General features: G+C 41.0%; 1 protein-coding gene across 2 annotated transcripts in view; it reads right to left on the bottom strand.

The window, feature by feature from the left end:
- Positions 1 to 21642, bottom strand: part of gli3 (GLI family zinc finger 3) — a 155145-nt gene that overhangs the window by 64362 nt on the left and 69141 nt on the right. For both annotated transcript variants that reach the window (XM_073863700.1, XM_055181431.2), the window contains one exon: positions 17919 to 18134. In XM_073863700.1, the coding sequence (XP_073719801.1) occupies positions 17919 to 18134 (216 nt within the window). The remainder of the gene's footprint in view (positions 1 to 17918; positions 18135 to 21642) is intronic.

The following is a 21642-nucleotide window of genomic DNA, read 5'->3' as shown; positions in this document are numbered from 1 at the left end:
AAATTTCATTGCATCTTCCTGTTCTCTTTTGATTGAGAGGATATATAGGCCATGACTATTGGCTGTTTTTAAACTATCGGCCAATAGCCGATAGTGAGAAAAAGTTGAATTTATTTACCAAAAAGGCGATTTTTGGCTGATATATTGTGCATCTCTATTTAAAACCAAACAACTGTATTCAACAAACTAACATTAAAGGGACACTCCACAAAAAAAAAAATAGGCTCATTTTCCAGCTCCCCTAGAGTCGAAAACTCTACATTTGATTTTTACCGTGATCTCTGAGTCTGGCGGTGCCACTTTTAGCATAGCTTAGCACAATCCATTGAATCTGATTAGACCATTTAGCATCGCACCAAAAAATAACCAAAGAGTTTCGATATTTTTCCTATTTAAAACTCGACTCTTCAGTAGTTACATCATGCACCAAGACCGACGGAAAATTAAAATTTGTGATTTTCTAGTCAGATATAGCTAGGAACTACACTCTCATTCTGTCGTGATAATCAAGGACTTTGCCCCCGTAACATGCCTGCAGCAGGCGCAGAGACACTACACACTGCCCGAAAATAGTCCCCTGCCATTGAAAGTTAGTAAGGGGACATATTTTTAGCTGCTGCATAATATTATTGCACATCCTGCAGCTATGTTACGGCAGCAAAGTCCTTGTTTATTAATATTTTTAGCACGATGCTTATGGTCTAATCAGATTCAATGGATTGTGCTAAGCTATGCTAAAAGTGGTAGCGCCAGACACGGAGATTGGCTGAATGGATTCCAAAACGGTAAAGATCAAATGTTAAACTCTAGGGGAGCTGGAAAATGAGCATATTTTCAAAATAGTGCCTCTTTAATAAAGATGAATACATGCTGAAAACATATTTTGCTCAATGTTAGCTAATGCATTAATGTTAAAGAATGTAGACTTAGTGTAAAGTGTTACTAATGTACCATTGTACTACCACAGCTTAAGTACAAAGGTAAAACTTTGCTTTTTATGTGGCATGGTAACACCATAGTATTTTAATAAAATGGACACTTCCAGTCCTTGATTCTGATTGGTCAATAGCGGTGCTATATTTATAATAAAACACAACTATGACCGCTGCACTTATCGATTCTGTGTATCACTGTGCAGTCTGTTGCTGGTCAGGGACTATTTTATCCAGTAGAAGGAAGGCTTTTAAGTGATTTTACTTCATGAAAGATGTGTTGATACACTTTTTTGCTTTAATATTTGTATCATGTGATATTAGTTTTATGAAAGCAATAAGGTACTTAAGGCTAAAAATGTATTATGAATAGTTACAGCTGTAGGAGTTGCATTGACTCGGCTTCGTGTCATGCCTAACGATACTTTTCAGCCGTGACATTCACAATACTGCACAGCCTCTCGTACCCTTTTTGCTTACTTAAAGGACTTTGGAGTACCACACTAAAACTATGATCCCTAAATATGGATATCATTCAGTACTATAGTAGGCCTACAGTTTATATCAATGTATGATGGAAAATGTATCCGAAATATTATTGTACCATAGCACTGAGTACGATTTTGAAACTGCAGTATCAGTAAAATCACAGCCCTAACTAAAAACAGTCATAAACATGTCAACACACTCACACAGTTGCTCAAGGATAATCGGCAATGACAACCTTTTCTGAGCAGATTTTCTGTAAAATGTATCCCACATGTGCTTGTGTTTACATGTGCAGTCTTGGATTGCATGCTCCGCTCTGTTTTAACAAGCTTCACGGATACAAAAAGTGATTCGTCATAACTTTCATACAGAAGTGGGAGGACTTAAAAAAAAAACATTTAAAAACACTGGGATAAAATCAGATCCCAAAAACAGCCTTAATTTAGATCTGATAAAAGTGGCAAAAAATAGCATAATCGTCAAAATGTTTTGTTTAAAATGTTTTTGAGTTCAAACCTAATATGCATATTTAGTCTGATCTGAATATTTGAGAAAATAAACTTTAAGACTTTAGGGGCATGTGGCTAAAAGGTCAGTTTATATACACATTTCACATACAAAAGAGGCAATCGTACTTTTTAGATACTGTGGAAGTCTGCAAAATTGGTATGTTTTTATTCTAAGGGTCATGTACAATTAAATTATTATAAGTAAAATACTGTAAAAGAGAGGTGCAGTAAAATAAACCAAAACAATGATTTGGAGTTAGTGTAGGAGTTAATAGTTTTGAGGTTGTATCCAAATGTAAAATCATGTAATTTTGATATATACAATGGTATTGGATAGGATAACAATATATAATCATTATATATGACTTACTTTATTTTTCTTTTTTTTTTAATTGTAAAAGGCATACAAGAAAAACACAAGGGAAGAGATAAAGTGAGCACTGGCATCGTAACCTGGTGAGGTGCAGAGGCGGATGTGTTTTTAGCTTGTAAACATCTGCCGTACGTGTGCCAAGGTGTTTAAGAGCTGTGCCCAGGGACCAATGCCCAACATCTGGGCTTAATCCTGTGCTGTACAAGCTGCCAAGCACAGCGCTAACACCAGGCGGCCGTACGGCGAGCATTTGTTCAGCCCTGCTTTACCTCATTCCTCACCTTACATTAGGGGCCGTTACAGTTTCTCACACCAAGTGACACCACTCACAAACCTAATTGGTGAAACAGCAAGTACCACAGCTCTCATTCTAATGTAAGTCCTTGAGAAAAATTACACTTGATACCATCAAAATATCCAGAAAGCATTTGACAATGGATGCAAATGTGTTTTTTAGGTTATCCTTGAACTAAGAACAAGGATAAAAAAACTGGCTGTCAATGGCGAACTTCATGTGACTTGCGGTCTTTTGGACTCACAATGGCCGCCACGTGCCATGTCCGTTAAGTCCACACGACCGTAGGGTGTCCCATTTGTCTTTTTAGGTTTAAAAATGGTGCTGATGGCCGCCCCCTTTTCAGTTGATATGTGCCCTTTTCCTGAGCCCGAATCTGTGCGGGCTTCGCAGCAGACTTCTTTCCGACAGTCAAAGTGCCGTTATGTCACGTAAATGGAGACTTGAAGGGAGACTGGAGTCTTTAAGGTGCCATTTGGGACAGGGCCTTAGACTTCTTGGCACCAGTTGGTTAAAGGTAACGGCAACAATGGGGCTGTTAACACTTGGTAATAAGATGTGTTTTCGTTGATCGGATCACAAGTGGACGAGAGAGACACATTACGTTTACACCTGGTATTTAAATCTGTCACTTTTGTCCACTTTCGACCGCTTCTGTCCTGAATACTGTGAGGGGGTGGTATGTCGAGACTCTCTGCTGTCACTTAAACGCGAGCGGGAGTAATGCCGAGTTTATATGGACGCAAACTAATATTATGTCGGAGTCTGCTGCTTGTGTTATGGAAAATGAATTTCTCTGAACTTTCAGCGCAATTGATGAAATAAGATCGCGCAACTTTCACACGCTTGCAAAATGAAACTGCGGAGATCAGCCGCTTTAGTTTTATCAACGAAAGGCTAAAAATAGCGCTGTTCACTGTGTGTTCGTGCCAGAAGTCAGAAATGATGTAAAACCTTGTGCTCAGTCACTTTCGATTAGATAAATGGGCGGAGAGAAGGCGGCAGCGTGTGGCTGTCCGAACACATTCAACCACATGTGCGTTTACACCACAAAAGCAATCCGATCAAAAGTGTTTTCGACTACCTCTGAATGTGGTTGAAAGTGGTCGAAAGTGGATGAGCTCATAACATTTTGAACACCGTTTAAACCTGGCATTAACGTCGTCCACTTGTGATCCGATCAACGAAAACGTATGTTAATGCCAAGTGTAAACAGCCTCAAAGGCTAAGGCAAGATATTGAATCAGTTCCTGTAGTTCCTGTAGTTGGTAAAGCCTTGCGCTAGCAATGCAAAGGCCATGGGTTCGAACCCCAGGGAACACACAAGGTGTTTCTCAATGTCAAGGAAGGATCATTGGAAGCCAGAATTTCGAGGATGCTACGTCATCGACATCCGTTGAAGGACTGTTCCAGTGTTGAGGATTCTTGGAATTTCAACCAAGGACTGAGTCCTTCATTCGAAAAATATCCCATATACAGGTAAGGATGCATACGTGTAGCCTTCGCGCTCTCAAATCACCCACAATCATAAGCGCGCAGTGCCAAAAGAGGACCTCATAATGACGCAATGACGTGCACTTGCTAGCCTGTTCCATTACGTGTTCTCGTAAAGAGGAGCCTTGCCTAGCCTCTGAAAAAGTGACTTGGAAGGACCAGTACTGCCAATGAAGTATCCTTGACATTGAGAAACACCTACAGTATAGCTTGATTGCACCGTAAGTCGCCTTGGATAAAAACGTCTGCCATATATACATAAAATGTAAAGTATAGCTATTGCATTTTTTAAGTGTCTAAATATCTTTTGGGCTGTGATAAACAGATCAAGAGTAACAAATAAATCACAAGCAGGAAAACTACAAAACAGGACCAAGCATTGACATCTACCAGAGACAAGGTGAGAAGTTTAAGAATGAATTAAAGACAGACCAAATCTCTCTCTCTCTCTCATCATCCAGCACTCCTTTAATTCCCATTTCCCAAAGCTCATATTGTTCAGTTCATCCCTCACATCAACACCAGCCTCTCTCTTGCTTCTCAGAAGATCTACATTCCTAAATTCATCTTCATCCACTGCATCACACCATCATTCCCGAGCTGCTCTGCACTGTGTTAGTGCTCTCCTTACTCTTCTCCCACGCTGTCCTTTCTCAGTACACTCCTCTCCTCCTCTGCCCTTCATCAACCTTTTCTTCCTGTACTTTATCAACCTCCCCATATATCTCTACACCAATACTTTTACTTTTAAGTTTGTCTTTGCAGTTTGTCCTACTCTCACTGTATCGCATATCTGTTCTTTCATCACAACCCGTTAAATAAAACTCTTTCTACATGAACGACAGATGTTTATTTGACTCTCGCTCTGTTGTTTACGTTGATGTATTCTAAATAAAGTCTGCTCTTGTATTTTTCCTTGGACCAGTCGCTTCATTTCAAAACATTCAGGGAGCAAAGGTATAGTTTACAGTAACCAAAAAAAGAAACATAAATCTCCAGTAAACTATATCCTTCTCCTTGACAGTAGCGCAGCTGCTACACTAAACACTCTGAAAAAGAAACTATTGTCTCTGGTTAAAAGAGTATTTAAAGAAATAGTTCATTGAAATATACAAATTCTCTTTACATAAGACTAAAATAGAGTAGTTTAAAATCATAATAATCATTTTCTGCTTTATATATTAACCCACTGGAGTCATGTGGATTTCTTTAATAATGGATGTATTTGCTTTTAAGAGCTGAGTCCCATAAAAGAAGATGACATGATGGCATTTTAACAAAATTCAGGGTTCCCACACCTTAGTCAACTACTGTTAAAAAAATAGGTCAATGAAATTTGACTCCCCTTGTGATGTCATAAGGGGATAATACCACCCCTTAATCTGCACTATCCAACCACAGCACTGTCATTTAGCGCAAAGATCAGCTAATTTGCATTAAACAAGACACCCAAAACGGCACATTTTTGCTCACACCTAAAAAAGTGTCAATTTTAACAGTGCCGCAGGAATGATGTATTTTTGTATGCCAACTTCTGGAGTGGAAAACTGGTTCTCTCGCAGAAAAGCCCATTAATTTTTCCTACAGACTTTTGGATTATTACACAAAATAAGCTCTGTTTTTAACAAAAGTTTATAACTTTTGGCTTTTTATATATCCAGTAAACGCACTTACACTTCAAAATTCATAAAATTTTTATTCATCTGTGAAGATTAACTTGCTGGACAAAACGTGTAAATTTCATAAACTTTTATTAAACACAGAGTTTATTTTTTGCCATAATCCAAAAGTATATGGAAAAAGTGCATGTCATCCTATACTGTATAACAGTCACATTCCTGCAAATGTACAATTTTAAAAACTCAATTAAAAATTTGTACTTAGATAAAATAGCAACCGAATGCACAGAATGATAAACTAACGCAATCTCATGGCAATTTGTATGTATTTTACGATGTGGCTAATTCATATTAATTCGTACGACAACACTCGTACATCTTTGTACAATTTGCTTCCGCTCCTGTGACATTGGGGTAAGGGGCGGGTTTCATTGTTTTTTTTAATCAAATCACTTCATACGAATTAGCCAACTCATAAAATCCATAGATCAGGCAGGATAACCTGTATACTGCAAATGCACTGCAGTTTGCTTTAGTTAAAAGCATTTGCCAAATGCATGATTGTGAAAGATAGCTTTAAAGCCATAGCCAAAGAAGAATTACCCTGCAATGCTTCTAAGGACATTCATCAAAGGTCGATAATGACATAAGACAACCTAGAAAACTTTTGGCAACCACTAAACAGGACTATACAGTAAAATCCAAACTAAGCATTGCCCTTCTCCAAGTTTCCAATTTTAAAAAAGCATGCCTTAAATTTTGGTCCAACGTGGCAGCGTTTGAACTATCCCATTTTGTCGTCATGCATAATTCAGAAGGCGATTTTTGCTGCCATTATTTCACGGCGCATTCATTAAGACGCGATTATAAAGAGTTTTAATGAAAGAGCTGATGAAAGGCAAACTTTGACCAGACTCATTAGTTAGTGATGGAACACAAACACTCGTTCAACGGAAAAAGAGAGCGAATATGATCACAATTACAGCTTATTATTTTAGGAGGATGACACGGCCTGAAGCATTTACTAAAATCACTCCCTTAATCGTTTTATAAGGACTTACTTTTTCTCCTCTTTCCCCTCCCTCTTTCCAGAAGTTTCATTACGCTCGCTCTTATGGGAATTGGCCTAATGTTGTGTTATATCCCCGATCGAGAGGTAATTGTATTGTAACCAACAGATCGGATTTTGAGAACAATAAAGGCTTCTTATCTTCTGCCACTTAAAAAGTCATAAGCAAAGCCAAAATGGGAAAACTTCACCGATCAACAGTGTGTCACTGCTGGCCCTCGCAACTTCAGTTCAAGTTCAATGTATGGCAAAATGTTTATACGAGGTATGTAACAGAATGTGATACGTTAGCATAAGTTAAAAAATGAGAGGGTGTTGATTTTGTGAATCAGTAATGTGGAACATATGATGGCTTTGTGGTGCTGCTTTCCATTGTGTGAATTGTGTGTCTGTGTGCCCTTTGCGTTGCCAGATTTCATTACGCTACTTCACTTGCTCATGATCTCACTCCTCAAACATGCTCGCCTGCACAAAGCTGATGACTGAGGGGGCCAATGCGCACATTAACCGTGTGTGTATGTGTGTGAAAGTCGTACGTGGCGATGAAAATGTGAGTACTTCTCTGCATGCATGCATGTGTGTGCGTTGGTTAGCGAGCCAAAAATAACAAAGCAACCAAACATGCACACACACCCATACACACCTGTGCATGCTTGTAAGCAGTTGATAAGCCCGTGATGTGAAGCGTACCTTAGGGCCACTGAATATTGCGAGCAGCATGCGCCTTGTACAGCATCGGGCTGCGGGTTCCAGCTGCGTGCGTGTGTAAACACACATGAGGGCTGTTGAGCGCTGCTCTGCGGGAGTTGCTGTTGACTTTTGTGCATTCTGTTAATTATAGTTCCTGATTGGTGTGACTGTAATGGGCTAATTACAGCTGTATAAATTATCTGATAGAGCTGAATGTGCCTGGAATTGAGGTGGTGGAGTGCAGGCATGGGAAACAAAGTGAAATGATACGAAGGGAGGTGAAACAAATATTTTGGTTGGTAAAGGGAGTGTTTTGAGTTGAACTGTAGATTTCTGCCTCTATCTGTGCTTCATCGTTCAGTTAAATACTAACAAATTTTGCTTGCTTACACTGCAAGCTAATTCAGTACTTAAGCTTATGTGAGAATGTTTAATTGAGGAAATCATTGGGGGAAAGAAAAATAATAATCTGCCTATTTATCCAGTCATCCAACCATCCTTCTATCCATCCTTCTATCCATCCATTAATCATCCATCCATCAATTCAACTTTCCAGCTAACATTCAACCAACCAACCATCCAACCAACCAACCTTCTATCCATCCATCCATCCATCCATCCATCCATCCATCCATTCAACCATCCAGCTAACATCCATCCATCCAACCATGATCAATCCTTCCATCCATCCATCCACCTAAAATCCAACCATCATCCATCCATTCAACCATCCAGCTAACATCCATCCATCCAACCATCCATCCTTCCATCCATCCAGTTGTGTAGTGGTGTCTGGAGAAGTGGGTATGCCCCCAGAAGAAGTGGGTATACTCTTAATGTATGCCCCCAGTAGAAGTGGGTATAACCCATGCCATCAAATAAAGAGGTGGGTATACTCCGTATACCTGCGTATACCCTGCACTACACCACTGCATCCATCCATCCGTCCACCTAAAATCCATCCATCAATCCAACCATCATCCATCCATTCAACCATCATCCATTCATTCATCCATCCATCCATCTTACATTCATCCATTCAACCATCACCCAGCCATTCTTTCCTTCAATCTATCCAACCAACCATCCATCTAAGATCCATCTATCCATTTAACCATCATCCATCCAACATTCCATCCATCCAACCAACCAACCATCCATCCAACCAACCGTCCATCCATCCATCCATCCATCCATCCATCCACCCACCCACCCACCCATCAATCCATCCATCCATCCATCCTTGCATCCAGCCACTTCCATCCAGCCAACCAACCAACCAACCAACCAACCAAGCAACCAACCATCCATCCATCCATCCATCCATCCATCCATCCCAATTTGAGAACCACTATTCTGTATTTAAGAACTTTACATGTCTTGTTCTATTCTCTGCATGAATGAAGGAACTATGTGAAAAACATTAATATGTGGGTGTACATGACATATGAATGTAACTAAGTTTGGGAGAAGCATGTTCATGTAATCCAACTAATCAGTGCAAACTGAGGTCTCTATATATAGCCATCCTTCACCTCTATCCCATGAGTTTTTTGCAACATCCCTCCTCCACGCCATTGCCTCACTCTCAGCTGGTATATCCATCCCAGGGAGGGGGGAGGAGTCTGGGTTCAGGATAATATTCAGAGCCCTCCCCTCAGACAGCACGCCACATATGCTTTATTTCAGATTTGATTAACATTTAATGCAAACTTGTGAAATACATTTAAAAAAATAATATTCTCTTAAAAAAGGTTTCAATAAGGTTCTTTGTCTGGCTGTATGGTGTACAAAATGTTCCCTTTTAAAAACCTTTGAATGAAAGGCTCTTAGTGGAACCCCAGTGAAAAACCTAGGATCTTTATTTTTAAGAGTGTAGAAGTAGAAATTCATGAGTCTTATTTCGACAAACCCATTTATATGTGAAGTCATGAGAAAACTGCCTTAATTGCTGCTTTATCAAATACACAGCCAATCACAGAAGAGATTTCTTATATTGATTTTTGAACATCCCACAGCGGGATAAATTAAGGAGTATGGCAAAAATCCCCTGTGCCTCTTTTAACCAAAAGAGCAGCAGTCAGGAGTGAGACATGGACAGTCTGTATCAGTGTAATCATGGTCAGGTCGTAGAGGTAGATAAGGGTCAGCACCTCAGGGCACATTGAGACCTTTACCTATCTGGCTCTATTTGTCTCACTCATTTCTCACAGTTTCCTCCCTCAGTTTCTTTCTTCTAGTCTTACACCCACCGGTCACCTGAATTTCTGTTTGCACTCTCTATATATAAGATAACATTAGCTTCTGTCTCATCGGCTGATGTTTTGTGATTTGGTTACGTGCTTCAAGCTCTGCACAACTTCCTGCCTTTTCATTTTTCACATTTCTTATTCGTTCTCCTTTGTTTACACATCCGCGTTCTCTCATCCCTCGGCATGGCTCTTATCCCTCTTTTCACCCTGAGATTTATGGCCCAAAAAACAAGCAGGAGTTGTAATCCATTTATTCTGTCCCACCTAAACTAATGCTTCCCAAATAATCCCAACACATCCTCGTCCTGTGAGTGATACAGGTCCCAACAAGAGACCAGACCTTATGTAAGCGTAAAGATAAAAGGTTCTCTGAAGATTTCTTGAACAGTATTTTACTATTGATACACACTGTAAATATTACTTCTTTTTATAGTTGGATATAGCATAGGGTAATTGAGAGTTACAATGTGCATATGTTTTAACGATAAACTTATTTACTTTTATAAACTAGAAAATGGCTCACGGACCTAACAGGGAACTCTTGACTTGAGCCCTCATGAATGAGGAAAGTCAGTGTCGCTACACTGTCTCTCTCTTTCTCTTTCGCTCTATGTCTCTCGCTCTCCCTCCACGGCTCTTTATCAAGCAGGTGGTGCCCAGGGGTGGCTGGCCGGGGCTGGCAGACAAAAGCGTATGTGTGTAAACTTTAAAGCTGATTAACCCGGACCCACTGCCTTAATGAGAGCGGATAGTAGCGGGCACCTCAGAGACCTCCGTTGAACCGTCCTGCGCCTCAGACACAGCCGGTCTCATCCTGCTTCACGCACATCAAAGAGCTTCCAACACAGAGCGTCGAGTGGAAGAGGAGAGGTGAGGAGAGCGGGGGGAGGTGGTGGGAGAAGTGGAGGAAGAGGGGGATGGATGAAGGGGTCCCTTATCTCCTTCTGCGAGGATGCTTCTCTGCAAAGTGAGATTGTCTGGAGCTGCCACCTGTCCCAGTCATCTTTGAAGGCGATGCTAAGCCTGTGATGAGCCTGACCTCCTTCAGCTTCCCTTCTTTTATGTTTCTGCTTAACTACACCCGTCATCCACCCAACGATGGTCCTCTCCGTATCAGTCTTTCAAGCGAATAGCACCAGGGCAGGCATGTTGCCGCAACAAATTTTGTTATAGTAATGACGTAATGAGACAAGATATTAGTGCGTTCTATTACTATCACACAATAGGCTCTGAATGATAGCAACATTAATGTTAAAGGACTTGTATGGAGGTAGACACACTGAGTAGTACACTGTAAAAAATTGCAGCATAAAGTTTAAACAACTTGGTTTTGCAAGTCAATTTAACCTACTAAATGTTCAAACACACAGACCTGGTGTGAGTGAAATGCTGTCTGAATACCTACTGAGATTATTCGATTAACAAGAGAAGCATGTTAAGATGAGAGTAAAAACCAATAATGGGATAGATTTGCACAGTAGTCGTCCACTCCAGAACAAAAAATCCATTGAAATCCATCCCAAGTCAGACCTCTGCTACAGTATTCCCTCATTTTCAAACCAAAAGTTTTGCAGTGCCTTGTGAAGTTACTGACAACAGTTGTCTTCATCCATCAAAAGCACAAGCTTTTTTTAACCAAAAGCTTTTCTCTCTCAAAATGTCGTTTTGACCAGTTCAATTCAGCAAATCCTACAAGTATGAAGAGAAACACATGTCAAATGAATGATTGTGGCACATCCAGGGGATCTATTTTTTTAAGAAGTTTCTTATACAGACAGAAGGATCCCAAGGAATAGAAGTCCATTAGTCCGGTATGTTGTGTCGTTAAAAAACATTTTCGCTCTCCACATGCTTTACCCTGAACGCTTCAGGCAAAATACAAAGAAAAGAGGGAAGTTAAAGGAGTGCAGGAATGTGATGGTACAGCCATACACGGCAAGACTCCTTTAATAAGCTGCATAAAGGAGGATCGTCCTATTATCAGTGATGTACTAGACCTAGAGAGATAATAACAGTCAAAGATTCCCTTTCGTGATAAAAGGGTCAGGATGAAGAAGTGAAGGAGATCTCTTACTAGTGCCTGCAGACTGCTCTCGGCACCTTGACCCCTGTGAGCTTTGGCTGGGCCGCAGCAGGGCCTCTCTTTCATAAATCCAATATGGAAACGATCATAAAGACCAGACATGCCTTTGAAGTGGTCAGTAGGAGCTCTGTAAGCGTTGTATCTTCATTTGGAGGCATCATTGTGAATTTATGGCTAAAGAACAAGAAACTGCAGTGAAGCTACGTTAACCACCAAAAGTTCTTCAGCTTTCTGCAACTTTTGGAAATGGTGTTCCTCAGTACGAATAGCATTGAGTTAGCAGCACACAAGGTCACGGGTTTAATCCCAGGGTACATATATACCGATAAAATGTATAGCTTGTAATGCAATGCAAGTTGTTTTTGATAAAAGCGTCTGCCAAATGTATAAATTGCATTTCATATTTTGGTTAAAAAAAATCATGACTACAGGACATAGAGTGAATTTCTCCGCTAATTTGTTTATTTTTTTTGGAAAGCATGGATTGATGTTTAAAGCCAGGAGTGTAGTCTGTTTATTATGGACATGCGAACGAAAATTGCGAACTCTCGCATACACACCAAAAACTGATCATACTTTGGCCTTTACGTCGCGTTCACACCAGCCGCGGTAGAGGCGCCAAGCGTGAGTGATTTCAATGTTAAGTCCAGATGTTAAGCTAATGTAAAGAAGCGTTTACGCGTGTCTGGAGGTCTCGCGGTGCGAATGAGCCATTTAGCAAGGCAGACATGAATCCACCTCATTCGCGTCTAGATCGCGCGAATGATGCAAATTGGTGCAAATTGAGCGTTGCCATGGGAACTTTGGGGGAAAATCTGAACTTTGGCGGAAAATCGCTGTGTTTACCAATCAGGAGCTTGCTCTAGTAGTGACGTGATTACACGAAGCGAGCGGAGTCGCAGAAGGCCCTCCCATGACGCGAATTTCCACGTGAATGTCTCAAATGACTAGAATTTGTAGAGTGGCTTTCACGCGCGTAAACTCAAAAGTTCAAGAGTCCAACTACGTGCGAATGGCGCATTTTGCCGCCTCTACTGCGTTTGGTGTGAATTCGGCATTAGTCTTGACTTCAGATCTGAAGTTATTGTGCTTTCAATTCTTGTATTTTTATCAGTACATTTTTTCAGTGTACACTACTAACACAATTTCCTAACATGAGTTTATTATCCAGAATACACCAATAGTGCTTTTCGCTCTGGTCATGTTCTCACATTTGACAGCTGACTCTTTCAGTTCAGTGGCCAGTGGAAGTTTGATTTTGGTCGGGAGGGGGTGACAGGGGGTGCAACAACCAGCACTACCCAACCAATATATCACTGTCAAAGCTCAACACTGTTCATCATCTCAAAAAGACCCTCCTCAACAAGTTTTCTTTGGTCAGTGGTGGCGTGCTATGCTTTACCAAGGGCACTGAAGTGGGAATATCTTCTGATATGGTGCGCACCAATGCAGAGCCGATCAGAGAGAGCACAAGTGGTGTGAGAGGTTTGGATGCATCTGTTTGGTGGGATATCATCAGGTTGTGTTCATGTGGGTTTGTCTGGACTCTGGTGTGAGGCAACAATGAGGCTTTGGTAGAGGATTATAGACTTCAGAAACTGGGTAGATCCTAATCCAAGCACAGAGGCCTGAAGTTAAAAGTGCGAGACAGTTTGGTTTTGAGTGGGGACCAACACTGTTTGCAGTAATGACACTCGTGATCTTGAATGTCAAGGACAAGAGGGCTTTCAAAAAGCTAAAGTCTCTAGATATTTAGAAAGTGTCTGTGAAAAGACACAAATGCTTAAGGATTGTAAGGACGTCCAAGACTGAAGAACATGAATAAACCTGTTGTTTGCAGAGGAAAGGATATGGCTTAGCGGTGCTAGGACAATAACGTGTGCGTTCCAGATTTGGCAGCACTGAAGGACAGCTAAGACTACCACCCTCCCTGCTTGCCTTCTTTAAAATATTCTCATTCTCTCTCAAAAGAATTCAAATAAAAAGAAAACATTCAATTCAGCATGCTTTAATTCCCATAATGGCACAATGCTCTTACTGGTAAGGAGCACATCTGTTTAAGAAAATAAAAACACTTAAAGAGGACGAAGAACAGAGGAGGATCTTACGCTCCCCAAGAGAGATAAAAAGTGCAAGGCTAGCAAGTGGCGTACGGTTGCAGGAGTGCCGGAGCCCAATGACCTGCTAATCAGCGGACAATATAAACAGATGTCGCAGTGTTAGCCGCTTTTCACACGTCCACACATTTAACACTCTTCTCTTCATTAATCTGTCCTTCAATCCTACAGTCTTATCCACACTGTGCATTAGTTTGGTTTTAAGCGGGATATGGAACTCTTATCCGGTGTTTGTGTGAGAAAAGAGGATAAGGTTTAGGAATGACGGCTAAGGCTAATGCTTAGACTAATTCTCACAAAGAAGGCTATTTATCCTGTGCGCGCCTTATGCTAAACACGACTGTCCTTTATGCACTTATGCTGTGGGCGCAAAGCGTCTGATGTTGTATTACAGTCTTGACTTATTGAAGGAGGAGGCTGGGAATAAAGAAGGACACTTTGGGATTTTGAAAAAGGTCCTGGTTGTATTACTATACAGTACATAGCTTTGGACTTCTCTTGCAACATTTTGGGATGAAACAACCAAACATAGGTTTATTTTTACCCAACAGTTGGATTTGGTTATACATCACCCAACCATAGATTAAAAACAACCCTGCTTTTGTAAATCAATTAAATGCTAAAACTCATTTGAATTGCATAGCTGATGTGATTTGGGTTCAGAAGAACTTGATGAAAAAATAAGGAGGCATCCAGAGGTGTCTTTGTTATGTGAAATCTAAGCAGAACTCTACAAACAAAGTCTTAATTTCTTCTCCATTCAATCTCACTTCTGACTATGAAAACAAATGACGCATTAATAACAAGATCTCTATTGTGATTTTTTATTCCTATGACGTGGCTCCATCACTCCTAACACCCACACCCACGGTGTCCCGCTGTGTGTCGCCGCGGTGACCAGGTGTGCAGAGGCGGCAGGTGGAGGCTCATTTAGGCGCATTAGGCCTTGACGCGCGCCAGCGGGAAGAGTAATCACGCTTTACCTGCCTCGTCTCAAAACTCCCTCCACTACTGCATACACAGCATAAAGATTCCCGACTCGCTTTCCATCACATACTTACACACTCGCACGGCTCACACTTACACCAGCACACACCTGGGATGCATTTATGAGCTGATGGATCTCCAACGGGGAAGAGAAAGGCAGGGGGGGTCTGTTACATGTGTGTGTGTGAGTATATGGGGGTCAAGGTTCTTTACACCTCAAAGCCTGTGGAGGTGGGTGAGTGGCGCCAGCGAGTGTTTTAAATGGCTGAGGAGTGATGGGGCTCCAGAGGGTTAGTTAAAGGGTCCCGGCCCCACATAACCCCCTCTGGTGAGCAAATCATCGTCACGCTTTTCATCCTCATCATACAGTAAACTCTTTATTCATTCGCATTCACTTGAGAAGTCTGTCTCGGTCTAGACAAAATATGATGTCAAAACTCCAGCTATTTGGCTTGGCAAGTCAAGCATCACTTTTATTATTGCTTATACTTTGAGATAGAGCTAGAGACAAACTTTAAAACATGTTCGGCCTGCACTTCATTGTTTACTTCAGCTGTCTTGGACTTTTTAAGCTACTCCTGTGCATTTTCATTAAGTAAGCATTAAAATTGACTGCCTGAGGCTACGTCTGAGAAACATCTCTCAAGCAAGAGTTTCTTTCTGGAGAAAGACACACGAGGAGCCTCGGACTCCTTACAGAATTCATTCAATCATCAGCTTTCACTTCATTGCCGCCCTGATCCCCCATGCGGAGAGAATGGACCTTTCGGAGACTAAGAGGCCCCTTTGACTTCTCCTGCTGGTATTGAACCCCTCCGTTTCAGTCTCTGCCTCTTCCACCTGACCTATGACCCCACCACCCTTTCGCCCGCACCCTCCACCACAGTCTACCCCTAGGGGGTTCAGCCACCCGGAACACCCCCTTTCACTTTTGTTCGTTCTTTGGCTCGATTCAGTCGCTCCCATTAAATATGTTTTTCTTTCCAGCAGTCGTTCTCTCTGTAAATCATGTAAAGGAATGTTTTTGGTTCGACAGATGACAACAGAGATGAAAGACTGAATATAAATGCAAGCGATTCTATCAAACAACCTATGTCAACACATACATTAAAGATTTAAATCTCACAAAAAAACTTTTTTTAAACCTAAACTATTTTTAGCTGTTAAACAACCAAGGGACAAGTTGAAATTGTTTTTGTGCCATAAATGCTATTGATAAAGCTTGAATGAAATCCAAAGCAATTCTTTAAATGAACCTCCCCCTTGTGCTGGACTCGTGACCCCAACCAACACTGCCTTATAACCCCTTCACCCCCATTATAACACTCTTTTTCTCTTTCAGTCTTTCTCTATACATGTAGAGCGACAGATTTGCTGTGCTGGTCAAGTCTGTATTACTCGACAATCTAAGGGGTTCAATTGTTCAGACTGCAGTTGACCTTCGTTTTAAACCGATGGAGTAAAACAACAGCTGCTAATGAAGATCACAAAATGAGCTTTGATACAGTAAAAGCTTTTGCTGGAAAATAAAGGCATTTCGCTAAGTGCTATGGATTAAAACCACACCGTCAAACCCAATTCAAAGCCAATTTAGCGAAACTAAACAAGCCATCACATCGAATTCTCGTCCGCAGACGGCGTCCAGGCAATGGTGGTCCACGAAATTAACCTTTTAAAAGGCGTTGACTAGCCTCATCTGTCACTATCCCTCTTTATTTCTCCATTTCACTCTATGCTGTCCATTCACATATTTTCTCTTGGTATGATGTCTCTTGCGATTATAAGCAAAGTGACGGTTGAGTCTGGTGGGCTGCTGGAAAACAAGAGAAAGGGAGAATATGGCAAAGAACAAGGCGAGATGAGTTTGACTGCTCTCCTCTCAGCTGCGCTTTGATCATGCCGCTGATAAGCGAGACTGGAGTTGTGTGCTTACACTCGGCCCCTAATGAGGGAATTAGGGAGCGGGGAAGAACGTCCCCCCATGCTAACTTCCCCTCTGTAAAAACGAAAAGGCAAGTGAGAGCGAATGAGAAAAAAGGGCAGCTAGTCAACTGTCAGACCCAATCAATCCATTCGCAGCTTTGCCTTTTGCCTCAGAGAGGGGATAAAGTTCTCCTCCTAGTCCTGCAATTAATATTCGTCCTTGAGTGTCATGCATCAACATTTATATCATCTATACGGTCTATAGGGATCTGAGGGGAAAGTTCATGTTGACTGCCTTATGCAAAAAACATTACTGAGATTGCATATGTTCTTAGGGGATTGTAAACCTAGGTTGCGTCCGAAATCCTTTGGAGGCAGCATTCCAAGGCAGGAAGGCATCAAGGCACGTCCGAATCCAATGTTTGCTTTACTTCCTGACTCCTGAGATACCTGCATTGTCTTGTCCCACAATTCCATGCGTGGACGTGCATAAGGAATGTGATTGGTCGAGCCTGGTCGAGATCGAGAAATAAAATGGCGGCCAAGAAAGCAGCTGGATCGCAAATTTAGTGTTTAGTTTACACCTTTTGATTTCATTTCTAGCGAAAACTTAGTATTACAGTTTTTAAATATGAGATAAGGTATCACAAAGACGCTCTCTGTTTATATTTCAAACAGAATTTCATTATGCTGCCTATGAAGGCTGTCCAAATGTGTTCTCCAGAGTTGCCTTCATGTCTCCAAAGTCATTGCCTCATGAGGCAACACATCAGCTACCTAAAGTTTCGGACGCAGCCTTAAACACGAAGGGCAGAATAAAAGGTTTGCAGTAAATAAATGTTTCATTTTTGGTCTATTCCTCTCAATAACTATCAAATAACATCTGAATGCCTTAATAGTACTGACTTTTCAACCTTTTGGATTTTGGCAGCTAGTTTGAGTGAAATGAAGGCGAGCAGGTGATAATTCTTCTGGGAGACACAACAAAATTTTTTTGTTGTATTTGTTGAAACTATACTGAAACTGGTCCAACAGATCAATTCTCCATACTTTTTTAGAGGTCAAAGGAGAAAAGAAGTAACTTACTGTAATGATGGTCCAGGTAACCGTTGCGAGGGTCCATGGTGAAGAGAGTCCCCCGGTAGGGTAAGGTGGGGTCTACCAGATGGGGCAGGGAGCTGTGAATTTCTTTCTTTACCAATGGAGAGCGCTCTTCTGTAGAGGTGGACGGCTCCTCGCTCAGTTTTCCACCGATAGCGTTCCGCCTCTCACGATGATACGGGGAACCTGAACTTTCATCCTCTAAATAAGAAAGAAAGAGAAGGAATTTTTAATTTTTAATTATGAAGGCACAAAAGAGCAAAAATGGTTAACAAGACTGAATAATAAAACAAGCTTAAATATGTAAAAAATAGGGCTGTCAAAAGATTAATCGCGATTAATCGCATCCAAAATAAAAGTTTGTGTTTACATAACATATGTGTGTGTACTGTGTATAATTATTATTTATATATAAAAACACACCCAATCATGTATATATTTAAGAAAAAAATGTTATATTTATATATAAAATATTTATATTTATATATAATATAAATTATAGAAATGTATATACAGTATTTAAATGCAAATATTTCTTAAATATATACATGAATGTGTGTGTATTTGTGTATACATAATGTTTGTGCACAGTACACACACATATGCTGTGTAGACACAAACTTTTGTGTTGGATGCGATTAATCGCGATTGATCTTTTGACAGCCCTAGTAAAAAAACAACTTTGTATACTTTGTACAACTTCGAGTTGCAATATCATAAAACAGTCAGGTGTTTGGGCAATTCAGGTATGGCCTACAGTAGATAAATAATTATCACAAATAATGATATTTAAAAGGGTCATAGTGTGAAAATCTAACTTTTTCCATGTTTAAGTGCTATAATCGGATCCCCTGTGCTTCTATTAACCTAGAAAACGTGAAAAAGAACAACACAGTAACTTTGTTTGGGTAAGTCATTCTTTGCAAGCATGTAAAAAATTAAGTCGTTCAACTTTCGCCTGTTTTGTGAGGTAGGTAGCAAGGCTAATTACAATAATACTGCCCCTTAATCTGCACTATCCAACCACAGCACTGCCATTTAGTGCAGAGAGATAGAAAGACAGAAAAAATAATTGATAGCACAATTGAGTTTCATTTGCAACAAACCACGATCAGTGTTTGGATTTCATTCGCTCATTTGCATTTTAAAGGACACACCCAAAAAATGGGACATTGTTGCTCAGGCCTACAAAGTGGCAATTTTAGCATGCTATAATAAATTATCTGTGAAGTATTTTGAGCTAAAACTTCACATACACCCTCTGGGGACACCAAATACTTATTTTACATCTTTTTAAAAATCTTATAATATGACCCCTTTAAAAAATGTATGCATTACAAACACTTTTATATAAAAGAAAGCTTTCGTCCAAATAAACAATGTTAACTTGGAAAAGACACACAGTTGATTATGCCAACCTTTATAACTCACAATCCAATAGGAATTTTCACAAGGCATGTTCGCACAAACCTACCGACACGAACACACAATCATACGGAGACATCCATGGACAGACAGACCCAAAGACAGAGGCATAAATAAGTCAAACAAGCCCGGTCACGCTGAAAAGTCTTTAGGTAGTGCAAGAAGGCAGCGTTACTGCTAAGGTTTGCTTTAGGGAGCTCTTTATGGGTTTTGTGTTTAAAGCCTCCAGGGCTTGGCCTCTTCCAGACAAAATGTGCAGGTTCACAACTTCACACAACGTTAACCGAGTGTCTCTCTGTCTCTGCTTGCCACAGTCGGTGAAATAAAACAGGCCAACATTCAACATCACAGTCAGGCGAGGATTTCCCACAAGCTCTCTCTCTCTCTTTTTTTCAAAGACACAGAATTCCATAGAGAGGGCAGCTGAGTCTTTTCCCTGCATTCCAAACTGCCCATTAAATGGCCTCATGGGTAGTATCAACGCCCACAAGCTATCCGCCTGTTCTCGCTCTTTCCCTACTCCTCTCTACCAGTCTTTTAACACTGTTTCTGCCTCACTCCTGCACATACACACAGATGTATTTTTCGTATTTCTCTCTCTCCCCGTAAGTAATCTGTTCTGGCGGGCAGAGTTGGACTTGTACCCCACAGGGATGGAGTCTCCAGCGGTCTAAAATGGGGCAGAGAGAAGCGAATTTACAGGGCTTTTGAGGGGTTTAGTGCTTGATCTCCGTTAAAGACACATGACCCATTATCTGACCCCAATTGGGTCACGACCTTTAAGCCTAGAATAAGAAGCGGAGCAACACAGTACTCCATAATTCATCGCTCTGGAAAAATCCTCATTCCTGAAGACCTGTCACTGCTGTATAACATCATTCAGTGCTTTTTAACCTTGAGAAGTTCATAACTGCAGCTGTGCAGGGGTCAATGAGGTCAGCAATGAAGTCATTTAAACCTCACATATGTAGCGAAACCGATGTTTACGTCTTCGTTTCCGCCCCACGTTTCGGATTTCTGCGGGAGAGCGCTTTAAAAAATCTTCACCGCAACATTTTCAACTTCAAGACCATATGAGGATTGGCAAACTAAAAAGAGCACATGCCTTGGGAAAGCTTGCAACAGCCGCCCTGACGGAATGAATGGAACCAGCGGGCTCTGGTGGAGCGGAGCTCTTGTTTTTCTGGCGCTCGAGAGCGGTTGTGACTCAGGTCATTAAGCTCAAACTGTAAGCCTCCTCCGGTTTGGCGGAGTTCAGCCATCCCTTGATGTGTGCTGCTCCAGCACTGGGCTGTTTTAAAATCTCTCTGAAACTCTGGCGTGGAGTCACAGAGCCTGCGCCAAGGTTCTTGAGCACTGAAGCTAAGGTTACCGCTTAGCCAGGGGTGCGACGCAACAGCTAAGAAAACCAATTAAAACTGTGGATTAAATAACGTGTTCAACACGCTTCACAAACACATGACCGAGAGTCATGACTGAGAGAGTGTTCGCGGTTCCTCTGCCCATGAAAAATGACAGCATCAGTTACGTTTTAAGTCTTTAATCCTATACTGCACAGCCAGTGATCTTATTGAGGGAATAATAGCCTTTATACAGTTAAAGCAAGATTAATAGGGCTGCTCCTACAACACCACAATATTAACATAAAGGGATTTACGTTTCATCTCATTACCAGCCACAGACACGGATGCTGCGGTGCAGGTCTGGTAAAATAAGGAAACGAATCTTTCTTAGACAAATGGGTCACGCAACTGCCATTTTTTTGTGCAATACTCTAAAAAATGCTGGGGTATTTGAACCTATAATTAGGTAAAAAATATCAACAAACCAAACTGCTTAACATACATATGTTAAGTATGGTCCATTTTTACACATACGTGAGAGTGCGCGTACAGTGCACATGACGCAATTTTCGTCATCAAAGAGTGCACGCGTACTGTATGCGCATGCCTGCTTTTGAAATCCTGTTTACATTGTATGCGTGGGTCACACATGTGCGTACAGGAAAATGTAGTATGTAGCCCAGGAAATGCAGGCCATTTTGTCGCAATACGCATGCGTCGAACGTCTGTGTACACGTACAAGGCTGAGCGTTTGACCATGCGTGTACATTCCCATACACCTACAAAACAGATTATACTCCGGGCTTAACACAAAACCAGAGTGTGTCGAGATCAAGACAAGACCAGACCACCATTTAAATTTATATATATATTATACATAATTTATTATATCATATAGGGGTGTAATGATAAATCGTGTGTCCCATTGGGGGACAGGTTCG

Source organism: Misgurnus anguillicaudatus, chromosome 25, assembly GCF_027580225.2.
Source record: "Misgurnus anguillicaudatus chromosome 25, ASM2758022v2, whole genome shotgun sequence".
Lineage (NCBI taxonomy): Eukaryota > Metazoa > Chordata > Actinopteri > Cypriniformes > Cobitidae > Misgurnus > Misgurnus anguillicaudatus.
The sequence above is the reverse complement of the archived record's forward strand: the minus strand, read 5'-3'. Positions and strand labels throughout refer to the sequence as shown.